General features: G+C 47.4%; 6 protein-coding genes across 6 annotated transcripts; 5 read left to right on the forward strand and 1 right to left on the reverse strand.

The window, feature by feature from the left end:
• Nucleotides 1–397: 397 nt before the first annotated feature.
• On the forward strand, nt 398–2,687 carry DFJ58DRAFT_652633 (MFS general substrate transporter; the record flags this gene model as incomplete). Its single annotated transcript, XM_041381698.1, has 15 exons — nt 398–612; nt 672–688; nt 745–824; nt 876–904; nt 953–990; nt 1,040–1,115; nt 1,172–1,302; nt 1,362–1,383; nt 1,446–1,469; nt 1,518–1,564; nt 1,675–1,718; nt 1,769–1,929; nt 1,979–2,362; nt 2,412–2,492; nt 2,546–2,687. 15 exons carry the CDS (start codon nt 398–400, stop codon nt 2,685–2,687), a joined length of 1,491 nt encoding a protein of 496 aa, XP_041249128.1.
• Nucleotides 2,688–9,408: 6,721 nt separating this feature from the next.
• Nucleotides 9,409–10,206, forward strand: DFJ58DRAFT_742036 (uncharacterized protein; the record flags this gene model as incomplete). Its single annotated transcript, XM_041387174.1, has 4 exons — nt 9,409–9,594; nt 9,646–9,822; nt 9,878–10,047; nt 10,098–10,206. The coding sequence occupies 4 exons, from the start codon at nt 9,409–9,411 to the stop codon at nt 10,204–10,206; spliced, it is 642 nt and encodes a 213-aa protein (XP_041249129.1).
• A 376-nt stretch (nt 10,207–10,582) lies between these two features.
• Nucleotides 10,583–11,405, forward strand: DFJ58DRAFT_763057 (uncharacterized protein; the record flags this gene model as incomplete). Its single annotated transcript, XM_041388583.1, has 3 exons — nt 10,583–10,897; nt 11,160–11,240; nt 11,291–11,405. Coding segments are annotated over 3 exons (195 nt in total), but the record flags the coding sequence as incomplete, so codon positions are not given.
• A 1,326-nt stretch (nt 11,406–12,731) lies between these two features.
• DFJ58DRAFT_493712 (WD40-repeat-containing domain protein) lies at nt 12,732–14,361 on the forward strand. The gene is made up of 3 exons (XM_041380667.1): nt 12,732–13,842; nt 13,896–13,937; nt 13,997–14,361. The coding sequence occupies exons 1-3, from the start codon at nt 12,808–12,810 to the stop codon at nt 14,177–14,179; spliced, it is 1,260 nt and encodes a 419-aa protein (XP_041249131.1). The 5' UTR covers nt 12,732–12,807; the 3' UTR covers nt 14,180–14,361.
• Nucleotides 14,362–16,438: 2,077 nt separating this feature from the next.
• Nucleotides 16,439–17,121, reverse strand: DFJ58DRAFT_892581 (uncharacterized protein; the record flags this gene model as incomplete). The annotated part of the gene is made up of 2 exons (XM_041394785.1): nt 16,439–16,518; nt 16,572–17,121. 2 exons carry the CDS (start codon nt 17,119–17,121, stop codon nt 16,439–16,441), a joined length of 630 nt encoding a protein of 209 aa, XP_041249132.1.
• A 5,129-nt stretch (nt 17,122–22,250) lies between these two features.
• DFJ58DRAFT_837226 (uncharacterized protein) lies at nt 22,251–23,195 on the forward strand (the record flags this gene model as incomplete). The annotated part of the gene is made up of 5 exons (XM_041392356.1): nt 22,251–22,269; nt 22,356–22,507; nt 22,602–22,760; nt 22,813–22,890; nt 22,929–23,195. The coding sequence occupies 5 exons, from the start codon at nt 22,251–22,253 to the stop codon at nt 23,193–23,195; spliced, it is 675 nt and encodes a 224-aa protein (XP_041249133.1).
• Between the last annotated feature and the right edge of the window lie 401 nt (nt 23,196–23,596).

The following is a 23,596-nucleotide window of genomic DNA, read 5'->3' on the forward strand; positions in this document are numbered from 1 at the left end:
TACGTACTTAGCATCATAACAGCCTGAGGGTGCTCAACGTTCAACGTTCAACGCTCGAGATCTGGGTGTCCCAGCCGTAACTATCACAGAGTTATGCCATCAGGATTCAAATATTCAGTACTCAGTATTGACTCATGCATTTATCATGAAGCAGTGGTTTTGACCCCTCCGGGTCAGTGAAACCGAAGAGGCTTCGGTCTGCGACCGAATGTCATTTGAATGCCTATGGCTACTACCCTGAATCTGGTCAACTTACCAAGGGTCGGTCCAGGATCCAGGATAACGTTATATTTCTGTCTTTTTTTTTTTCAATCCACTGGTAACTCCAGCACCACCACCTACTCACCGCTCACCGCTCACTCAAGTCGCTTGAACGAGATTTATCTCGACTCTCAAGATGACAAGCCGCTCATTTAACCAGTCATTCCTTTCAATTACTTTAACACAGGGCAGCACAGACTCGTTCCGCAAGGGCAGCATCGAGACGAACTTTCATATAGAGGAAAAACAAGTTGCCGAAGAGCTCAAACCGGGAGAAAGAGCGCGCATTTTGCGCAAGCTCGATTGGCATTTGTTACCGTTCGTGTCGTTATTATACATGTTGTCATTCTTGTGAGTCTTTCAAACCCCTGCCTCATCTAGTATTGCTTCATTTTTTATGCTGCCTTCAGAGACCGGGCCAATGTCGGTAAGTTGTGGGATATGCACATTATATGTTCTATTCATCACCATTACCACTGGCAGGAAACGCGAAAGTCGCTGGCATGTCTCAAGACCTGCATTTGATCGGCTTCAGGTACAACATTGCTGCAGCCGTCTTTTTTGTGCGTGATATGCCATGGTCACTCCGCTCAACACTCACACGCCTTCTCTAGATACTGTATAGCTTTGCCGAGGTCCCCTCGTATGTTTAACATCAAGAATAACATGTCCATTCTCAATGTTTGTATAGGAACATCGCCCTGAAGCTATTCAGACCATCGCGCTGGAGTACGTTTACCACGACCTTGTTTGCCCCACCGCCTAATATTTAGTCCAGTACCGACTATCATGATTGCGTGGGGTCTCGTGATGACCCTTATGTGTCTCGTCGATTCATTTCGATCTCTTGTCGTGTGCGTAGAACTTACCCACATGGTGAAAACTGACACATTAAACTATGCGGCGGTAGAGCTCGACTGTTCCTAGGCTTGACAGAAGCAGGTTTGTTCCCTGGAGTGACCTACTACATCTCTCTCTGGTATCCACGATCTGAACAGTCCAAACGCATTGCCATATTCTTTTCTGCAGCGACAGTCGCAGGTATGCAACAATTTGTTCAGCGTCGAGTTCATGTATGTTCAAATTTTCTTTGTTATTAGGCGCTTTTGGAGGACTCCTAGCGTAAGTCTTCAAACTTCTCGATCAAGCCGCGCCGTTGGACTTGACCTTTTCACGCACAATAGGTATGGTATCGAGCATATGGAGGGGTAAGTAATCTGTTGCCATTGACAGACCATTGTTGATTCGTTGATTAGCATCGGAGGATTGCATGGTTGGCAATGGATTGTATGTTTCCATGTTTGTAGGCTGAGTTGGTTGTCACTCATTTCACGTGCACATCTAGTTCTTATTAGAGGGTATTGGTGAGTCTGCTGGGTCTGAGAGGTGATACCGACATTCATCTTCAATCAGCCACCCTTCTCGTAGCGTGTCTCTCGTTTTTCTTGATGCATGACGTGGGTTTGCGCATCTGTTGTGTTTTTCACTGAACCTTCACACTTCTTAGTATCCCGAAACGGCCAAGTTTCTGACCGAGACAGAGAGAGCATACGTGATAGACATGCTCAAACAGGATGCTAATAATCTCGCCACCCACTACCACATTCGTTTTGTCTTGCAGGCCATGAAAGATTACAAGACTTACATTCAAGTTCTTATCTACATGGGGTACTCCCTGCCTCATATTGTCTCATTCATGAGCTGAATCCTTCCATAGACTGCTCGTCCCTGTTTATGCCATCGCCCTTTTTACGCCAACTATCATAAACGAGCTCGGCTATTCTGCTGCCCATGCTCAGTTGCTCTCAGCCCCACCATTTCTCGCAGGATGTATTACCACAATCTCAGTTGGAGTCTTGTCCGACAAGTATCAAGTTCGTGGCCCATTTATCATCGGTGGCGCCGTCGTGTCTATTGTAGGATATATCTTGCTTTATTGTGATGGACCAGCGGGCATGTCGTATGCTGGGGTTTGTCTAGCTGCTATCGGTGTCTATCCGACCATCGCAGTCGACCTTGCTTGGGCAGGCTCGAATGCAGGAGGCGACCTGAAGCGTGGAGTTGTGATAGCGATGGTCATTGGCCTTGGAAATCTGGGAGGGTACGTCGTGTCATGACAGATATACGTCGTCCGCTCAACCCTATCTTAGCATTTGCTCCTCATTCATTTACATTGATCCGCCGAATTTCCACATTGGGCACGGCACTATGATGGGATTCCTCTTTCTCTCGTATGCTTCCTCGGTTTTTGGACTGGAATATTAACGACGAGTTTCCGCTACAGAATTTTGCTGAGCCTGTTCGCTATGTGGGACTATGGCCGGCTTAATAAAAAGAAGAAAGCGCAATGTCAAGCGCAAGGTCTTACTGATAGCAGAAGGGATGAATTCAAGGACATGGGCGATGCCAGTCCGTTGTTTAGGTGAGATCCATCGCTCCATCTACAACCTTCGCTGATCTGAGCATGTAAGGTATGCCATATAAAACATACGCCTACCTGAGCTGTCCTTTTCAATATCCCTTAATCGTCTATGTTATCTTCTAGAGTTATTATATACTTATCATTGTGGTTTAAATAATAGCTGAATTCCAGGACCTAGGTACTGGTCATAGCGAACTGCTTGGGGTTTCGAACCTGCGAAAGTTCTCACCAGGGGGGCTCGATGAGTGCTTGATCAGCGTCAGAGAAATGTTCAAATTGATTGGAAGTGACGGTGTGAATTCTCAAGGTAGTTAAGGCGTGGTAAAGAACAGCGAAATGCCCATGTGTCTGTAACATTGAGTTTGCGCGGACTCAGGAGAATTTAATATTTAATATGACGGACTGAAAAATGTTGGTCTCCGTAAACATTCACGTGTCTAAAACGAAACTGACAAACGAGCAACGACAAAAACTTGAGTAAATATTGTGTCGTCCATCGTTAGATGGGAAATAGATAATAGATTGACGCTTTTGTGACGGCTGTGACTTTAGCCAAGAAGCGAAGATTCAGGGTGTATTGCACAGCTGCCACGCAGAGGCGTGTTCAAGTTAGGGTATACAAGTTGACATGCAAGGAGGCGCCTACTAGTAAAACCAATAACTGCACTCATACACAACAATTCATCGCTCCTCAAGCTTGCCTCGAGTTCTTCGCTGCTAAAGCGCTAGTCCCTCGGTAACACCAAAATATCATCTGTATTTCCAGCTGTGATGACATTTGGCTTTACCAGGGGGCTCATCTTCGAATCATTGTCAGTGTCAGTCATATAATATACTGATACCGGAAGACCTCACCTGTGCACTTCTGAACGCTTCTAAAGCATACCTTGCCCGTACTACTTCCTCACGGAGACGCAGCCATGGCTTCCGCGTCGACGAAGGCAGCCACCACGAAATTGATACTGGAACCAGTAAAGACATTGAAGGGTCATGGAGATATCATTCGATCCATATCCTACTTTCCAGACGGCCAGCGGATGGTCAGCGGATCTCAGGACGAGACCGCTCGGCAATGGAATATGAAGGTGGGCAAGGAGATCGAGGGAGCGCGAGGTGTTTTCGAGGGGGCCGTATATGCGGTGGCAGTATCAAGGGATGGTCGATGGGTCGTCACTGCTGGCGGAGATGACGATCACGGGGTGCTGAAAGCCTTTGGGGTTGACACGGGAATTGTGAAAGCATTCGAAGGACACTCATCGGACATCCACTGCATTGATATCTCTGTGGGCAACACCCTGCTGGCGAGCGGGTCAGTTGATAAAACAGCGCGGATATGGAACTTGGAGACTGGCAAACTTGTAGCTGGTCCATTTGAGAGCATTGGTGATGTGGGCGCGGTTCGATTTTCCCCAGACTCGAAGAAGCTCGCAGTCAAGTTAGGCTGGGGGACATGCCTTGAGGTCTGGGATGTCCAATCACAGAAATTGGATGTGAGGATAGGGAAATCTGATAGAAGAGGAATCGCCTCATCACCAGTTTTCTGGACAAACAAAAACAAGACTAGTATCATCGCTGCATTCGATTCTGAATATTCTAAGCCGTTTCCCAACCTTGCCGAGACGATCTATGAGTTTGACGCGGTTACGCTGGAGACTGTCGGAGCTCACTTTGAAGGGCACACCAAGTTCATCACCGGTCTGGCACTTTCATTCGATGGAGCTCTCCTCGCTAGCTCTTCCTTCGACAACACCATCAAGCTCTGGGCTTTCGAATCGCGACAGCTCCTCGCCTCCTTTGATGTTCAGACCGTCAATACCCTTATCCTCTCATCCGATTCACGCCGACTAGTTTACACGACATACACCAATGATGACTACAAGATCTGCATCTGTGATACTCCACCTGACATCCTTACTCAGGCCCGTGTACGCATTCCCCGCAGACATGTGCTGTTCGTGTGCTAACATCCCACTTACAGGTTATTGCAGCCCACGGGGATATACTAAATGTGCGCATCTCATTCTTTTACTCATTATATCACTCACCCATCACTATCATTGCAGTCTGATGCAACTCGTCGTCCCCGTGCTGGGTACCGCCGACCACCGATATCCGCCATACCTATGGCGCCGAGACCTCCGCCTAGAAGAGACCCACAACAACCAACTTTCCTTCGCCTCAGCAATCTTCTTCGCTTCTCTCCTCGGGCTAACAGAGTCCCTGGTCGTCACATCCAGCCACGTGATCCTCTAGATGTAGGTCATGACTCTCATATCTCAGTTCTTTCACAGTTGACTCCATGATGGCACAACAGGTCCCTGCTACATTACCCCTACCATCCTCTCTCTCAGATCAGCTCGCAACTCAATTTGATCGTGTCAGTCTTCAATTTCTATAGTAAATGCAGTACATGATTGACTCAGTGTTTGTCCAGTTCGAAATAAGTTCGCCTCCCCGCTCGAACGGAGTCGTGCAATCCCTACGGCAGCATTTTTCTTTCCTTGTACCAAGACACAGTCATGGTCCACCAGTCGTTGAAGTTGCACCAGGGCGGAAGGTCACTGTAACGTACATTTTCCTACTTCTCAGTGCCTTTTGCTGATTTGTGCCCTACAGAGGCTTCTTGCTGCCAAATTACCGGAATACAAGAAAGTAGACGATACACGACATCCGTCTAGCCAACAGGCTACCGTGCCGCAGGAAAACGACACAGCTGAAATCGATTCGCTCCCAGATGTGCATTGGGTCAAGGCGTTCCTTTGCTATTACTCGTGTTGGTCTCATGGGAGACTGAGGATGCCTCCTCAGTGGCGCCTGGAGCGCGTTGACGTACCTCGCCAGGATAGTGCAGCAAATAGTAGCCGTGATGGTGCTCATGGTCGAAGTTAACTTCGTATGCACTCACCCACAACTTGTTGTACGCCATATCCTCCATAACTGATGTTTGTGTATTAATTATATGCTATCTGCAATACTTGTTGCGTTTTCCAAATTCCATCAGAAGATGAACTTCATCATATCCTCATCCTCACTGACGTCCAAGGCATCCCCCACACAATGTTGATCTGGTCAAGATCGAAATGACCTCATTGTACATCATCACGGACTGTACTTGGTGAGACAGGTGGAACATTTGTTTGCGTCAGGAGCCTCATTCGGATGTCTCTCAATTGCTTTCTCGTATATATCAGACCGTCGTCCAAATCAACCTTCTCTTCTTTCTACTTCCACTTGCCTCATACAATTTGTGTGAAACTCGATGGCACGACACCAAACCACAAAATTGGTACGATTTAACTATCGAGCATAATGCGATTCTTACTACCTGGTTGTGCATGGATTCGAGCAAGAGTCCTCTCTCACTCTCAGGTGAGTCTCTATGACAGCTGGCCTTCGAACCCTCTTTTTCCTGACAGCACCTCTTGAAATCGACTGGATGCCGAGTCCCGCTTTACCAATTACCACTTCCGCGTCGATCTTTCAATCTATCTCCACTTCTCTAGACCCTATTCTCATGATTTATCTGGCATGGTTTTGGAATCCGACCACCTCTCTTGCAGTCTCTTCGAGTTCCAATGGTTCGCACTCTCAAGTATCGCTTTGGACACTCGCCTGGCCGACCTGATCATTTCCCGTCAATGGATTTACACTTTTCGACGGACCTTACTCCTTTGCAACGCTAGCTTCGATCCTTCAACAAAAGTTCATGCTCAAATCGACTGGATCGACCCTGTCACATCGCATAGTTCGATGTTTGATCCCTGTGATCCGCTTATACTTTCTGAATGTCATTCGAGTTTTCGACCGAACTTCACACTTCGATCTGCATCTGTGACGCTCTACCCGACATCCTTGTTCAGGTCAACGTACGCATTCCCTGCAAATGTTCACCATTCGTGTGCCAACATTCTTTCAACAGACCACTACACGCAAAAGTCAACCTTCGGCCATCTACGAAAAGTACGCTCCTTATCATTTTACTCATTCCATCACTCATCCGTTGCTATTATTGCAGTCTGATGCAACTCGTCGTCTTTCTGCCGGGCACTTAGATGTGGAGAATGTTTATTGTCTGCAGGCTTCAGACAATCAAAATTTTCCATACCTATGACCCAGAGACTTTCGCCCACAATTGACCCGCAGCGACCCACTTTGCCTCGCCTCCGCAGACTTTTTCACTTCACTCCTCGCGCGAATGCAGTACACCCTGGAAGGAACGATAAATCTCAGGATCCCTTAGATGTGAGTCTCTTTCTCTTGTTTCTTTCACATTTTATTTGACACTTGTGCTGCAGCTCCCTGCTACATTACCCTTACCTCCCTGTCGCCTTCACAGAGGGAGCTCTTCATCGACTCCCTTGCCCGGTGGGAGGACCTTTTTCATTTCCATCCGGTCGTTGTCCGACAATGGGAAGCAAAAGGCGCATGAACACAAACGAAAAACTGCAAAAATAGTTGATATTCCACTCGGACAGGGTACATAGGTTTGTTTCTACTATTTCATTGGGTTCGTAAGGTTTGACCACTTCATTCGCTAGGCCGATATTGTTGGACGGCAGAACACGACCATACATTCTCTTATTTTGCCTCAGCTGGTTCCAGAAAAAGAGAAGAAGCGGGAACCACAGCCATTCTATGACGATGAGCTTGAGGACGACGAAGAGGAAAAAAAATGTTCTTCATCCAGTCACCGTGCCTCCTCACGGGTACACTAAACCTATTCGTTTACAAAATTAGTTCACTCGTGTGGTCTCCTAGGGTACAGCACGAAGAAATTGAATTGAAATCGGTGGCTAGTCAGTCATAGCCGGAGGCGGGACCATCTTGCATTGTGATAGCTGACGAACACCTAGAGGCGCAGTCTTTGTGAGTATTTCATCGGTTGAGCATTTCAACTGTCGAATCTTGCAGTGTACCTCCAACTTTACGATTTATTTTGGAAGAATAAATATAGTTGCATCCTCACTGAAGTGCATTGACGGGTGGGTGATATAGTTTAGATATTCAAGCTTGAGTGTTTGAAAAGAGAAGCCTGATATATCGACACCTGTCATCGACGCACATGCACTTGTTCTCCGCCCAGACGAGTAGCGGACTCAAGACAGTTTATATAATATGACAGAACGAAAATGTTCACGCGCCCAAAAAGATAAAGCTGGTGTATTGTGTCGTTCATCATTGGGTGGGACATAAATAGAGAATGCTTTAGTGATGGCAGTGGCTTTCAAGTTAGCCGTGGCTGTGAGCCAAGAAGCGATGATTTAGGGCGCAATGCACAGCTGCCATGCAGAGGCGGTCCGGGCGTGTTAGGTATATATATGCAAGGCGACGCCCAAAACCAATAACTGCACTGATACTCGGTAACACCAAAATGTCATTTGTATTTCCAGCGGCGATGGACTGACGTTTGGCTTTACCAGGGCTCATCTTCGAATCACTAGCAGTGTCAGTCATATAATATACTGACATCGGGAGACCTCACCTGTGCACCTCTGAACGCTTCCAAAGGATACCTTGCCCGTACTACTTCACGGTTTCACTCACGGAGACGCAGCCATGGCTTCCGGGTCAACCAAAGCGGCCACTATGAAATCGGTTCTAAAACCAGTAACGACTTTGAAGGGTCATGAAGATTTCATTGAATCCATATCCTACTTTCCAGACGGCCAGCGAATGATCAGCGGATCTTGGGACAAGACCGCTCGGCAATGGGATCTGAAGGCGGGCAAGGAGATTGAGGGGGCACAAGATGTTTTCGAGGGGAGTGTAAATGCGGTGGCAGTATCAAGGGATGGTCGATGGGTTGTTACTGGTGGAGTTGGGAGGCCGAAGGTGAAGGCCTTTGAGGTTGAGACGGGGATTGTGAAAACATTCGAAGGACACTCAGATATGATCTTGAGCATCGACATCTCTGCGGACGACACCCTGCTGGCCACGAGCGGGTCATTTGATGGAACAGCGCGGATATGGAACTTGGAGACTGGCAAACTTGTGGCTGGTCCATTTCAGAGCAATGGTTACGTGACCGCGGTTCGACTCTCTCCAGACTCGAAGAAGCTCGCAGTCGGGATAAATATGGGGACGTGCCTCGATGTATGGGATGTCCAATCACAGAAATTGGATGCGACGATAGGGAATCCCAACCATAGAAGAGGAGGAATCATACCATTGCCGATTTTCTGGACAAACAAAAACAAAACCATTGTAGCCACATTCAATTTCAATTTCACCGGTGTGACAGATGCGGATGATCATGACGCCAAGACAATCTACGAGTTTGATGCCGTTACGCTGGAGACTGTCGGAGCTCCTTTTGAAGGGCACACAAGGAAGATAGGTGGTCTAGCACTTTCATTCGATGGAGCTCTCCTCGCTAGTGCTTCCTGGTTCGACGAGCCCATCAAGCTCTGGGCTTTCGAGTCGCGACAGCTCCTTGCCTCCTTCGACGTTCACAATGTCTGTGCCCTTATTCTCTCATCTGATTCACGCCAACTAGTTTACACGACAAACGGCAAAGACGACCACAAGATCTGCATCTGTGATACTCCACCTGACATCCTTACTCAGGCCCGTGTACGCATTCCCTGCACACATATGCTTTTCGTGTGCTAACATTCTGCTTACAGATTATTGCACCCAAAAGTCAGGCCACAGGGATATACTAAATGTGCGCATCTCATTCTTTACTCACTATACCACTCACCCATCACTATCATTGCAGTCTGATGCAACTCGTCGTCCTCTTGCTGGGCACCGCCGACCACCGATATCCGCCATACCTATGGCGCCGAGACCTTCGCCTACAAGAGACCTGCAACGTCCCACCTTCCTTCGCCTCAGCAAATTCCTCCGCCTCTCTCACGAATGGAGCGTGCCCTGATCGGAAGGATCAATCTCGTGATCCACTAGATGTGAGTCTCATTCTCTGGTTTCTTTCAGTTCACTCAACACTCGCGCCGCAGTTCCCTGCTACATTGCCCTTGCCTCCCAATCACCTTCATGGAAAAACTGCTCCGCCGACTCTCTTGCCCGGTAGGGCCTTTTTCAATTCTATTCGGTCCTCATCAGACAAGGGAAAACAAAAGGCGCGTGAACCCAAACGAAAAACTGTAAACGTTCCACTCGGACAAGCTACCTATGTTTGTTTTCTACAATTCTGTTGCGTTTGTGAGATCTGACTGCTTCATTCACTAGGGCGACGTTGTCGGTGTGGATGACGGAAGACGACCATTTGTTCTCTTCTTTTGCCTCAGCTGGTTCCAGAAAAAGGAGATGAAGCAGGAACCACGCCCAGTCTATGATGACGAACTCGAGGACGATGAAGAGGAAAATGCTCTTGGTCCAGTCGCCCTACCTCCTCCCAGGTATGCAAAATATATTCGTTCACAAAGTTCATTCACTAACAGTCTTTTAGGGTCCAGCACGAAGAAATCGAGTTGAAAACGATGACTAGTCAATCACGGTCAGAAGCAGGACCATCTCGCCTTGTAGTAACCGACCACTTGGAGGCCCAGTCTTCATAAATATATTATTCGTTGAGCTGTCATCTGTCGATTTTCGCGTTTTACCTGAGCTTTATGACCGTTCTGTGTAACATGACTTGTTTTGGAAAAATAAACGTCGTCGCACCCTCCATTGACGTGCAGGTGATGCCATTCAAGCTTGGGACGGGAAATTTGAAAAGGGAAGCCTGAAATATCTACGTCTGTCATCAATTGACATGCGCTTGTTCTCCGCCTAGACTGGCATTTCAGAATCTCCGGTCACTGTCAACAAACCTAGCCTCTGCCAATGATACATCACGTCTGTACCCCAGAGTATACGTACTTGGTGGGTGTCCCGTAACTATCAGAGTTATGCCGCCTATCAGTATTGACTCATTCATTTATCCATGAAGCAGTGTTTTAACCTCTCCGAGTCACTAAAATCGGAGTCGACACTTTGGTCTGCGACCGAATGAACATTTTAATGCCCATGGCTAGCCGCTACTACCATGAATCTGGCCAACTTACCAAGGGTCGGTCCAGGATCGATAACGTTATATTTCTGTCTCTTTTTGTTTCTTCCACTGGCAACTCCAGCACCACCTACTGACCGCTCACTCAAGTCGCTTGAACGAGATTTCTCTCGACTCTCAAGGCGACAAGCCGCTCATTTAATCAGTCATTCCTTTCAATTACTTTAACACATGGTAGCACAGACTCGTTCCGCAAGTGGGCGAACTTTCGGATACAGGAAAAACAAATTGTCGAGGAGCTCAATCCGGGATAAAGAGCGCGCATTCTGCGCAAGCTCGATTGGCATTTGTTACCGTTCGTGTCGTTATTATACATGTTGTCATTCTTGTGAGTCTTTCAAACCCCTGCCTTGTCTAGCGTTGCTTCATACTTTATGCTGCCTTCAGAGACCGGTCCAATGTCGGTAAGTTGTGGGATATGCACATTATACTTTCTATTCATCACCATTCCCACTAGCAGGAAACGCGAAAGCCGCTGGCATGTCTCAAGACCTGCATTTGATCGGCTTCAGGTACAACATTGCTGCAGCCGTCTTTTTTGTGCGTGATATGCCATGGTCACTCCACTCAAACTCACATGCCTTCTCTAGATACTGTATAGCTTTGCCGAAGTCCCCTCATATGTTTAACATCAAGATTAACATGTCCATTCTCAATGTTTGTATAGGAACATCGCCTTGAAGCTATTCAGACCATCGCGCTGGAGTACGTTTGCCTTAACCTTGTTTCCCCACTGCCTGATATTTAGTCCAGTACCGACTATTATGATTGCGTGTCTCGTGACCGAATTTCCACATTGGGCACGGCACTATGATGGGATTCCCCTTCCTCTCGTATGTCTCCTCAGTTTTTGGACTGGAATATTAATGACGAGTTTCTGCTACAGAATTTTGCTGAGCCTGTTCGCTATGTGGGACTATGGCCGGCTTAATAAAAAGAAGAAAGCGCAATGTCAAGCGGAAGGTCTGACTGACAGCAGAAGGGATGAATTTAAGGACATGGGCGATGCCAGTCCGTTGTTTAGGTGAGATCCATAACTAGTACTCATCCATAACCTTCGCTGATCTGAGCATGTAGGTTATGCCATATAAAACATACGCCTACCTGAGCTGTCCTTTTCAATATCCCTTAATCGTCTATGTTATCTTCTAGAGTTATTATATTACTATCATTCATTTGTGGTTTAAATAATAGCGGAATTCCATGACCTAGAATAGGTACTGATCATAGCGGACTGTTTGGAAAAGCGAAGCAAGCCGGGAGCGTCCAGCAGAGAGTCGCGAAGCAGACCACATCCTCAGCACCCGCTGCAGTCACCCGTCTCCTACGATAAGGGTCTGTTAGCTAGGGCAAGAGGGACGCTAGGTGACGGGGGATAGCAGCAGTTTCGAACCTGCGAAATTTCTCGTCAGGGGGTTCGATGAGCGCGTGATCTCAGCATCAGAGAAACGTTCAAAGATTGGAAGTGACAGTGAATTCTCAAGGTAGTTAAGGCACGGTAAAAGAAAGGAGAAATGTCCAGGTGTCTGTAACATTGTGTTTGTGCGGACTCAGGACACTTTAACAAGACGGAATGAAAAACGTTGGTCTCCGTAAACGTTCACGCGTCCAAAGCGAAACTGACGAACGAGCAATGATAAAGCTTGAGTATGGCGTCGCCCATTGATGGGTGGCAAATAGAGAATAGATTGACGCTTTAGTTATGGCAATGACTTTGGCCATGGCTGTGAGCCAAAAAGCGAAGAGAAGCAAATGAGATGAAATGGAAGGATTCAGGGCGCAATGCACAGCAGAGGGTGTATGAGAATATATATATGCAAGGCGACGCCTAAAACCAACAGCTGCACTCGCACTCAACAATTCATCACCCCTCAAGTTCTTCGCTGCTAAAGCACTAGTCTCTCGGTAACACCAAAATGTCATCTGTATTTCCAGTGGTGATGGACTGACAATTGGCTTTACCAGGGGGCATATCTTCGAACCACTGTCAGTGTCGGTCATATAATATACTGATAGCGGGAGACCTCACCTGTGCACCTCTGAACGCTTCCAAAGGATACTTACCTTGCCAGTACTAATTCACGGTTGCACTCACGGAGACGCAGCCATGGCTTCCGCGTCGACGAAGGTGGCCACCACAAAATCGATTCTGAAACTGGTAACGACTTTGAAAGGTCATAGAGATCAGATTCAATCGATATCCTACTTTCCAGACGGCCAGCGAATAATCAGCGGATCTTTGGACAAGACCGCTCGGCAATGGAATCTGAAGGCGGGCGAGGAAATTGAGGGAGCGCAAAGTGTTTTCGAGGGGACGGTATATGCGGTGGCAGTATCAAGGGATGGTCGATGGGTTGTCACTGGTGGTGGAGATCATAGGAGGGCGGAGCTGAAAGCCTTTGAGGTTGAGACGGGGATTCTGAAAACATTCGAAGGACACTCACAGATGATCTTCAGCATTGATATCTCTGCGGACGACACCCTGCTGGCCACGAGCGGGTCATTTGATGGAACAGCGCGGATATGGAACTTGAAGACTGGCAAACTTGTTGCTGGTCCATTCAAGAGCGTTGGTGACGTCACCGCGGTTCGATTCTCCCCAGATTCAAAAAAGCTCGCAGTCGGGATAAATGAGGGAACGTGCCTTCATGTATGGGATGTCCAATCACAGATATTGGATGCGAGCATAGGGAATCCCAACTATCAAGGAAGAGCAATCAGATCCCCATTGCCAATTTTCTGGACAAACAAAAACAAAACCATCGTAGCCACATTCGATTTCAATTTCGCTGGTGTGGCAGATTCTGAATATCCGGATGGTGTCCCACATGCCAAGACGATCTACGAGTTTGACGCGGTTACGCTGGAGACTGTCGGAGCTCTCTTTGAAGGGCACATCAATCGCATCACCGGTCTAGCACTTTCATTCGATGGAGCTCTCCTCGCTAGCGCTTCGGGAGAGAACACCATCAAGCTTTGGGCTTTCGAGTCGCGACAGCTCCTTGCTTCCTTCGACGTTCGAAATGTCTTTGCCCTTATTCTCTCATCCGATTCACGCCAACTAGTTTACACGACAAACACCAAAGACGACTACAAGATCTACATCTGTGATACTCCACCTGACATCCTTACTCAGGCCCGTGTACGCATTCCCCGCACACATCTGCTGTTTGTGTGCTAACATTCCACTTACAGATTATTGCACACAAAAAGTCAGCCCACAGGAATATACTACATGTGCGCATCTTATTATTTTACTCATTATACCACTCGCTCACCCATCACTATCATTGCAGTCTGATGCAACTCGTCGTCCTCCTGCTGGGCATCGCCGACCATCGATATCCGCCATACATATGGCGCCGAGACCTCCACCTATAAGACAGCCGCAACCACCCCACTTTTCTTCGCCTCAGCAAATTCCTTCGCTTCTCTCCTCGCGCGAACGCAGTCCCTGTTCGTCACATCCAATCTCGTGATCCTCTAGATGTAGGTTGCGACTCTCATATTTCACTTTCTGACAGTTGACTCCATGATGGCACAACAGGTCCCTGCTACATTGCCCCTACCATCCTCTCTCTCAGATCAGGTCCCAACTCGATTTGATCGTGTCAGTCTTCAATTTCTATAATAAATGCGCAACATGTGATTGACCCAGTGCTTGCCCAGTTCGAAATAGGTTCGCCTCCCCGCTCGAACGGAGTCGTGCAATTCCTACGGCAACATCTTTCTTTCCTCGTACCCCAACACAGCCATGGTCCACCAGTCGTTGAAGTTGCGCCAGGGCGGAAGGTCACTGTAATGTAATTTTCTTACTTCTTAGTGCCTTTTCGTTCATCTGTGCCCTACAGCGGCTTCTGGCTGCCAAACTACCGGAATACAAGAAAGTTGACGATACTCGACATTCGTCTAGCCAACAGGCTACCGTGCCGCAGGAAAACGACACAGCTGACAACGATTCGCTCCCAGATGTGCATTGGGTCAAGGCGTTCCTCTGCTATTACTCGTGTTGGTCTCATGGCAGACTGAGGATGCCTCCTCGGTGGCGTCTGGAGCGCGTTGACATACCTCGCCAGGATGGTGCAGAAAATAGTAGCCTGTGATGGTGCTCATGGTCGTAGTTAACTTCGTATGCACTCATCCACATTTATTGTACGATATATCCTCCATGACTGATGTTTTAACACTCGTGTATTGATCATATGCAATCTGCAATGCGTGCTGCGTTTGCCAAATTTTATCAGAAGATGAACATCATATCCTCATCCTCGCTGACGTTATCACCCAAAGATTGTTGATCTGGTCCACACCCTCATTGAACATCGTCACAAACTGCATTTGGTGAGACAGGTGGAACATTTATTTTCGTCAGGAGTCTCATTCGGATGTCTCAATTGCTTTCTCCCACATATCAGGCCGTCGTCCAAATCAACCTTTTCTTATTTCTTCCACTTGCCCCACATCATTTAGACCTCCAACTTCATACAATTTGTGTACACCGAACCACAAAATTGGGAAGATTTAACTGTCGAGCAGGATGCGACTCTTATGACCCGGTTGTCTATGGATTTCAGGAAGAGGACTGTCACTCTCAGGTGAGCCTCTATGACAGCTGGCCTTCGAACCCTCTTTTTCCTGATAACACCTCTTGAAATCGACTGGATGCCGAGTCTCGCTTTTCCAGTAACCACTTCCGTGTCGATCTTCCAATCGATCTCCACTTCTCTAGACCCTATTCTCATGGTTTATCTGGCATGGTTTTGGAATCCGACCACCTCTCTTGCAGTCCTTTCGAGTTCCAATGGTTCGCACTCTCAAGTATCGCTTTGGACACTCGCCTGGCCGACCTGATCATTTCCCGTCAATGGATTTACACTTTTCGACGGACCTCACTCCTTTGCGACGCTAGCTTCGATCCTCCAATCCTTCAACAAAGGTTTATGCTTAAAGTCAACTGGATCAACCCTGTCACCTCGTATGGTTCGATGTTTGGTCCTTGCGATCCGCTTGTACTTTTTGAATGTCATTCAAGTTCATCCGACCGAACTTCACACTTCGATTTGCATCTGTGACGCTCTACCCGACATCCTTGTTCAGGCCAGTGTACGCATTGCCTGCAAATGTTCGCCACTCATGTGGTAACATTCCCTTAACCGACAACTACACGCAGAAATTCAACCTTTAGCCATCTACTAAAAGTACGCTCCTTATCATTTTACTCATTCCATCACTCATCCGTTGCTATCATTGCAGTCTGATGCAACTTGTCGTCCTTCTTCCGGGCACTGCAGATACCCGATATTTTCCAATACTATGACCCAAAGACTTCCACCTATAATTGACCTGCAGCAACCCACTTTCCTTTGCCTCCGCAAAAAATTTCACTTCACTCCTCGCGCGAATGGAGTACACCCTGTTGGGAACGATTAATCTCATGATCCTTTAGATGTGAGTCTCTTTCTCTCTCTTGTCACATTTGATTTGCCACTTGGGCTGCAGTTCCCTGCTACATTACCCTTACCTCCCTGTCGCCTTGACAGAGGGAGCTCTTCATAGATTCCCTTGCCCAGTGGTAGAGCCTTTTTCAATTCCATCCGGTCGTTGTCCGACAATGGGAAGCAAAAGGCGTATGAACCCAAACGCAAAACTGCAAAAGTAGTCGATGTTCGACTCGGACAAGGTACATAGGTTTGTTTCTACTATTCCATTGGGTTCGTGAGTTTTAATCACATCATTCGCTAGGCCGATGAACCATGGCATATAAGAACTTGTGAGAGGGTGAAGCAATTGCAGCTCAGGACATCGGTCGAGACAAATCCTAAAGTTGAGTAGAGATAGGCCCTGGATGACAAGAAGTCTGACTACACTTACGGTCAAAGAAGAGGCAAACAACTGTTGTGCGCTTTTGAGCACATGAACTAGTAATGCATGCGGATATGATGGAATGAGACTTCTCGAGTGGCTGTCCGAACGTTCTTGCGAGATAAGTCAAGAAAGGTTCGATTAAGGTGGGGATAACTCCCGTCCAATTTCCATAGAGCTTTTGTGATGTCTTGTCAGAGAGGATACGACATTGGGACTCAATTGGTTGCATCTTGTCGGACTGATTCAGAAAGGGCTGATGTTGAAGTTCAGGTTTATCATGATCCGATTCATACACCCATTCATCGCCATCGTTCGATCTGTCTATAGTCATGTCAACATTAGAACTGGTCAAATTGAGTGCAGGGGCAGCAGTTGGCTCTGTTGAGCTTGCATTGACGAGTGCTTCCATACATAGGGCAAGCTCGCAACGTTTGATATCCGCACCAGGGATATTGACGAATGTTTGAGTTTTTCTTTTGTCTCGAGACTTGCGGGGACTGATGAAATGTTTCCCAAGCCCCCGGCTGGAGGCTGACACTTGGTCTGCACGGCGCATTATTGCTGGGGAGTGGTGAGTGGGGTGAATGTCGACCAATAGACTCAAACTGCATTTAACATTATACTGCATACTAAGACCACATGGATGCAGTAATGATGGTAGCAGCCTGCATGGTACCTCATGGTACTTAGTAATCACAACACGAAGTGGGTGCATGAGACTTCCATTAAAAAGCCATCATGATAATACTAGTAGTTGTACTTACTAGGTGCACACTGCACTTAACGCTGGACGAAGTATAGCGCTTTTAGAGGCCTATTGGGAGGGTTAATGTAGGCGCGTAGGGAGGTACTGGAGGCCCGCGAGGAAATGCGAGAGTATAAAATTATAATTAGATGACGGTTTGAGTAGTGCTAGAGGCCTATTGGGAGGGCTACTAGAGGCGCGCAAGGAGGTGCTGGAGCCCGCGAAGGAATGCGAGAGCATGAACTATAATTAGATGGTGGGAGGGTGGGTCTCGGAGACTAGTTTCCCATAACATAGAAACCGGGTCTCTTAGACCCTATATAGGCCCCGAGAAGTGCTGCCTGAGGTGCATATGCAAGGGGGTGCCTGCTAGTAAAACCAATAGCCGCACTCACACTCAACAATTCATCGCTCCTCAAGTTCTTCGCTGGTAAAGCGCTAGTCTCTCGGTAACACCAATATATCTATATTTCCAGCTGTGATGGACTGACATTTGGCTTTACCAGGGGGCTCATCTTCGACTCACTGTCAGTGTCAGTCATATAATATACTGATACCGGGAGACCTCACCTGTGCACCTCTGAACGCTTCCAAAGGATACCTTGCCCGTACTACTTCACGGTTACACTCACGGAGACGCAGCCATGGCTTCAGCGTCGACAAAGGCGGCCACCACGAAATCTATTCTGAAACCGGTAACGACTTTGAAGGGTCACAGAGATGACATTCGATCCATATCCTACTTTCCAGATAGCCAGCGAATGATCAGCGGATCTCACGACAAGACCGCTCGGCAATGGGATCTGAAGGCGGGCAAGGAGATTGAGGGAGCGCGACATGTTTTCGAGGGGACGGTATATGCGGTGGCAGTATCAAGGGATGGTCGATGGGTAGTCACTGGTGGTGGAGATTGGAGTACTGGTGGGGCGGAGCTGAAAGCATTTGAGGTTGAGATAGGGACTGTGAAAACATTCGAAGGACACTCACATCCGATCCTCTGCATTGATATATCTGCGGACAACACCCTACTGGCGAGCGGGTCATTCGATGAAACAGCGCGGATATGGAACTTAGAGACTGGCAAGCTTGTCGCTGGTCCATTCAAGAGCATCGGCGGCGTGGGCGCAGTTCGATTCTCCCCAGACTCAAAGAAGCTCGCAGTCGAGTTAGATTGGGGGAAGTGCCTCGAAGTCTGGGATGTCCAATCACAGAAATTAGATGTGAGGATAGGGAATCCCAAGAATCATGATGGAGGATTCCTGTCATCGCCAGTTTTCTGGACAAACAAAAACAAAACCATCATAGCCACATTCACATTCAATTTCACCGCTGATATGGATCTGAATGACAATGCCAAGACAATCTACGAATTTGGCGCAGTTACACTGGAGACTGTTGGAGCTCCCTTTGAAGGGCACACCAAGAGGATTCGTGGTCTAGCACTTTCATTCGATGGAGCTCTCCTCGCTAGCGCTTCCTATGATGACACCATCAAGCTCTGGGCTTTCGAGTCGCGACAGCTCCTCGCCTCGTTCGACGTTCAGAATGTCCCTGTCCTTATCCTCTCGTCCGATTCACACCAACTAGTTTACACGACAAACACCCAAGATGACTACAAGATCTACATATGTGATACTCCACCTAACATCCTTACTCAGGCTCATGTACGCATTCTCCGCGCACATCTGCTGTTCGTGTGTTAACATTCCGCTTACAGGTTATTGCACGCAAAAAGTTAGTCCACAGGGATATACTAAATGTGCGCAATGCGCATCTCATTCTTTTACTTATTATACCACTCGCCCATCACTGCTATCATTACAGTCTGATGCAACTCATCGTCCTCCTGCTGGACACCGCCGACCACCGATATCCGCCATACCTATGGCTCCGAGACTTCAGCCTACAAGAGACCCGGAACACCACACTTTCCTTCGCCTCAGCAAACTCCTTCGCTTCTCTCCTCGCGTGAACGCAGTCCCTGTGCGTCACATCCAACCCCGTGATCCTCTAGATGTAGGTGTGACTCACATATCTCAGTTCTTTGACGGTTGACTCCACGATGGCACAACAGGTCCCTGCTACATTACCCCTACCATCCCCTCTCTCAGATCAGGTCGCAACTCGATTTGATCGTGTCAGTCTTCAATTTCTGTAGTAAATGCGCAACACGTGATTGACCAAGTGCTTATCTAGTTCGAAATAAGTTCGCCTCCCCGCTCGAACGGAGTCGTGCAATTCCTACGGCAACATCTTTCTTTCCCCGTACCCCGACACAGCCATGGTCCACCAGTCGTTGAAGTTGCACCAGGGCGGAAGGTCACTGTAATCTAATTTTCTTACTTCTCAGTGCCATTTCGTTCATATGTGACCTACAGCGACTTGCTGCTGCCAGGACTACCGGAATACAAGAAAGCAGACGATACACGACATCCATCTAGCCAACAGGCTACCATGCCGCAGGAAAACGACACAGCTGACATCGATTCGCTCCCAGACGTGCATTGGGTCAAGGCGTTCCTCTGCTATTACTCGTGTTGGTCTCATGGGAGACTGAGGATGCCTCCTCGGTGGCGCCTGGAGCGCATTGACATACCTCGCCATGATGGTGCAGCAAATAGCAGCCGTGATGGTACTGACGGTCGTAGTTAACTTCGTATGCACTCATCCACATTTATTGTATAATGTATCCTCCATAACTGATATTTTAACACTCATGTATTGATTATATGCTATCTGCAATGCTTGCCGCGTTTGCCAAATTTCATTAGAAGATGAACATCATATCCTCATCCTCGCTGACGTCATACCCCAAAGATTGTTGATCTGGTCCACACCCTCATTGAACATGATCACAAACTGCACTTGGTGAGACAGGTGGAACATTTGTTCCCGTCAGGTACCTCATTCTGATGTCTCTCAATCGCTTTCTCGCACATATGAGGCCGTCGTCCAGATCAACCTTCTCTTCTTTCTTCCACTTGCCCCACTCATTCAGACCTCCAACTTCATACAACATGTGTACACCGAACCACAAAATTGGTAAGATTTAACTGCCGAGCAGGATGCGACTCTTACTACCCGGTTGTGCCACAAGTAGCTGGGGGAATGATGTATCACTTACTCGTACTATAGCGAATGTGTGATACACGAATGACTCTAAGCTGCAGGACCCGGTGATTCATCATACCGCTTGACTTTACAGTCCGAGTCAGTGCCGTGGCCTGAAGTTCTATACTATGTTACTAATCATAGAACCGTTTCTCGATCTCATGACAGATCTCGGTGCCTTGTGAACGTCAACCGGTTCCTAGTCATTTGGTTCTTAGTTGATCACGAACTTCTGATGGGCCGGTGATACAACAAGCTACAAATCATGATGTATTAATAAGCTACAGATCGTCGTGTATCAGGAAAACAACCGGTTGCTTATCTCACTTTATTTGTCACTTAATTAGGTGAAAAGAAGTATTAAGTCATTTGAGCGAAAAAGCGCGAGCCACCTAATTAAGCTCACTCCATCTCTGAATTTTCGCTTATTCAACACTTATTTTGCTTAAAAAACCAGATAAAGCAGCACAAGTCTTTCATAAAAAGGGGCATACTACACGATAAGCGGAAAATTAAGGAAACTCGCTAATATGAAAAGTGAGACAGCAGTACAGGAAAAAAAAAGGGGGGGCATGTGGGAGCAAATAGAGCAGTGGGAACAAATGGAGCAGTGGCAGATGCAGTAAAAAAAATTTGAAGATGATAGCGACAGCCTGGAGTTCGACGTAGGATAGTGAAAATTGTGCAGACACAACAAATAGAAAAATCCCGAGGTCATGAATGTCAGTGAGATGAAACCTGAATGATAATGACTTACAAAGCATAGCGTGCTCATCGTCCTCGGACTCCTCATCATCAAATGAGCCCTGTGCTGGATCCATCATGTCGTTCAAACCACGCATTATAAAGTGCCTGCACTGCCCAGTACCTTGGCGGTGTCAGACGTAAAATTGCTACATGCAGTTTTACACGTCAGTGCAAGAGATTAGTCAATTGCGCACCAATGTGGTGCAAAACTCATAACAGATACTTAGACTTGAATAATAGGACATGTGTAACTGCTGTGCATGATCAGATTCGAGTTTAAGTTGAGTTTAATAGAGTGACTCAATAGCTGAGCGACATACCTGCTCTTCAGGAAGAATTTGACATGGTGTCTGGAGGACCAGTGGCAATGGAGGTAAAGATATGGTGGATGAGAGACGAGAGTGACATACCTGCTCTTCAGGAAAAATTGGACGTGGTGTCTGAATCTGGAGTTAGATTCAGAGATACAGTGAATGGGAGACGAGAGCGACATACCTGCTCTTCGGGAAAAATCGGATGTGGTGTCTGAATCTGGAGCTAGATTCAGAGATACAGTAAACGAGAGACAAGAGCAACATACCTGCTCTTCTAGAAAAATCGGATGTGGTGTCTGAATCTGAAGTTAGATTCAGAGATGGAATAAATAAGAGACAAGAGCGACATACCTGCTCTTTGGGAAAAATCGGACGTGATGTCTGAATCTGGATTCTGGAGTCAGCGTGGATGATTGACGAGAGCGATTCAGACATACATACCTGCTCTTCAGGAAGAATCGGACATGGTGTCATTCTTGGTGATGATAATGCTAGGAGGGGGGGGGTAGGGGTGGCGCAGCAGCCCAGCGGATGATGAATGGTAGCTGATGGGAGAATCGCCTAGATGATGTTTCATAGACGTTCGTGGAACCTTAGCTGGAGGAGGCATTTGCTCAGCAGCTGGCGAGAAATGTCAACGTTGCTGCAAGTTAATCAGCGCCTATCTGGGGTTGTACTGAGTATTCTTACATTGCCCTGCTTTTCATCTGTTCTCGTTGTTCCATCAGGCCGCAATTCAGAGTCCCTTGTTATGGGGAGAGGGCCACCATGTGGTTGTTGGATGGTGGTTCATGATATAGATAGTGATATATCATTGATTGAAGTTGTGGTTGGTGAACTGTCAGGACTATAACTATGTTGTTGTGATCTTAGGAATAAGGACAAGTGTGAACGACCTCGTGAAGACATATGAGAGTAGTAAGATTCAGGAGAGCAAGAGCGCGATCGCGTCCCCACAGGTGATGGTGATCTGGAGGGTGGTACCATTTTCGGTTCAACAAGGGAGGTGTGGGCAGGGTTGGCAGGTAAGGGATGGAACTCCCGTCTCTGCCAGTTGTGAACAAAACAATATGAGAATGCGAGAGATAGCACAATATCAAACACAATGCACTTATTCAGGTCATCGTCATCGTCATTTCAGCACTGCTCTCTCTCCCACTCCTGATCTCTCTCCTTCTCCATCCCAATCGCCACGTGCTTGCCATCCGGGCCCATGTTCCCAAGACCATTCATCCTTGGGTGGCTCCTCTTGAGAATCCTGCATCCGAGGTTGCCTTGGTGAGTGTCCTAACCATTGTCTTGCTGTTGAACCTTTCGGTTATTACGACAGTGGTTGTGGTTATTGTTGGTGGTGGTGATGCAAAAGGGATGTAGGAGTCAGGTTGTTGAGAATGCAGATGAGAGCAAGGTAGGCGACCACCGATAATTTGGATTTGCGACTCACAGAACAAGATCAAACTTGGATCACTACACAAAGTCGATAGTGCACACAGGATTTTTGACCTCCTTGCACCATCTTGGGTAACCGGGCCAAGCCATCTGTTGAGCCAGACACTCGTCAACTTGGCGCATGGCTGTGTTCAGACTGGGCGCCTTCAGCCCATGAGACATGCAGAGGCGGTCCATCGTCCTCAATGTTGTCAATATTGCCACGCTTGCACCTCGATCTGGTGTGAGAAGCGTGCATGGTTAGTGTTCAAATGTCAGCGTTGAAGTGCTTGAGAGGTGGGTGATTCAGAGACGGGTGGTAGAAGTAAAGATGTGAAGATAGACTGAACAGCTTGGCAAAAATGAATGCAAACGAATGTTCAAATCATGGCGTACTACATAGAATCATAGTTTGACTAGTCTATTACTGAGGAATGTATTAGCAGAGCGCCTCAAGGTCAAAGAGACAAAAGACTTACCTGAAAGCGGAATTGATCAGATGTGCACTGGATGACCCGCCTGCTGATGCATCTCCCTTACACGAAGAAACATGTCTGTGTCGACAGTGTTGACAACGAGGTAATCAAGGGGGTTGCCACCTGAATCCTGTACTAGGAGTGCCCCACGAATGATTGATCGTACTGAGAAGAACTCGGCCTTTGTGCGTGGTTGTGCACAAACTCTGA

Source organism: Suillus subalutaceus (genome assembly GCF_016647625.1).
Source record: "Suillus subalutaceus strain FC151 chromosome Unknown DFJ58scaffold_9, whole genome shotgun sequence".
Taxonomy (NCBI): Eukaryota; Fungi; Basidiomycota; class Agaricomycetes; order Boletales; family Suillaceae; genus Suillus; species Suillus subalutaceus.

Coding starts and splice junctions, on each gene's coding strand:
- DFJ58DRAFT_493712 (XM_041380667.1), top strand. CDS start 12,808: ATGGCTTCCGCGTCGACGAAGGTGGCCACCACAAAATCGATTCTGAAA. Junction 13,843..13,895: donor ACATCCTTACTCAGGCCCGT/GTACGCATTCCC, acceptor TTCCACTTACAG/ATTATTGCACACAAAAAGTC. Junction 13,938..13,996: donor CCCACAGGAATATACTACAT/GTGCGCATCTTA, acceptor CTATCATTGCAG/TCTGATGCAACTCGTCGTCC.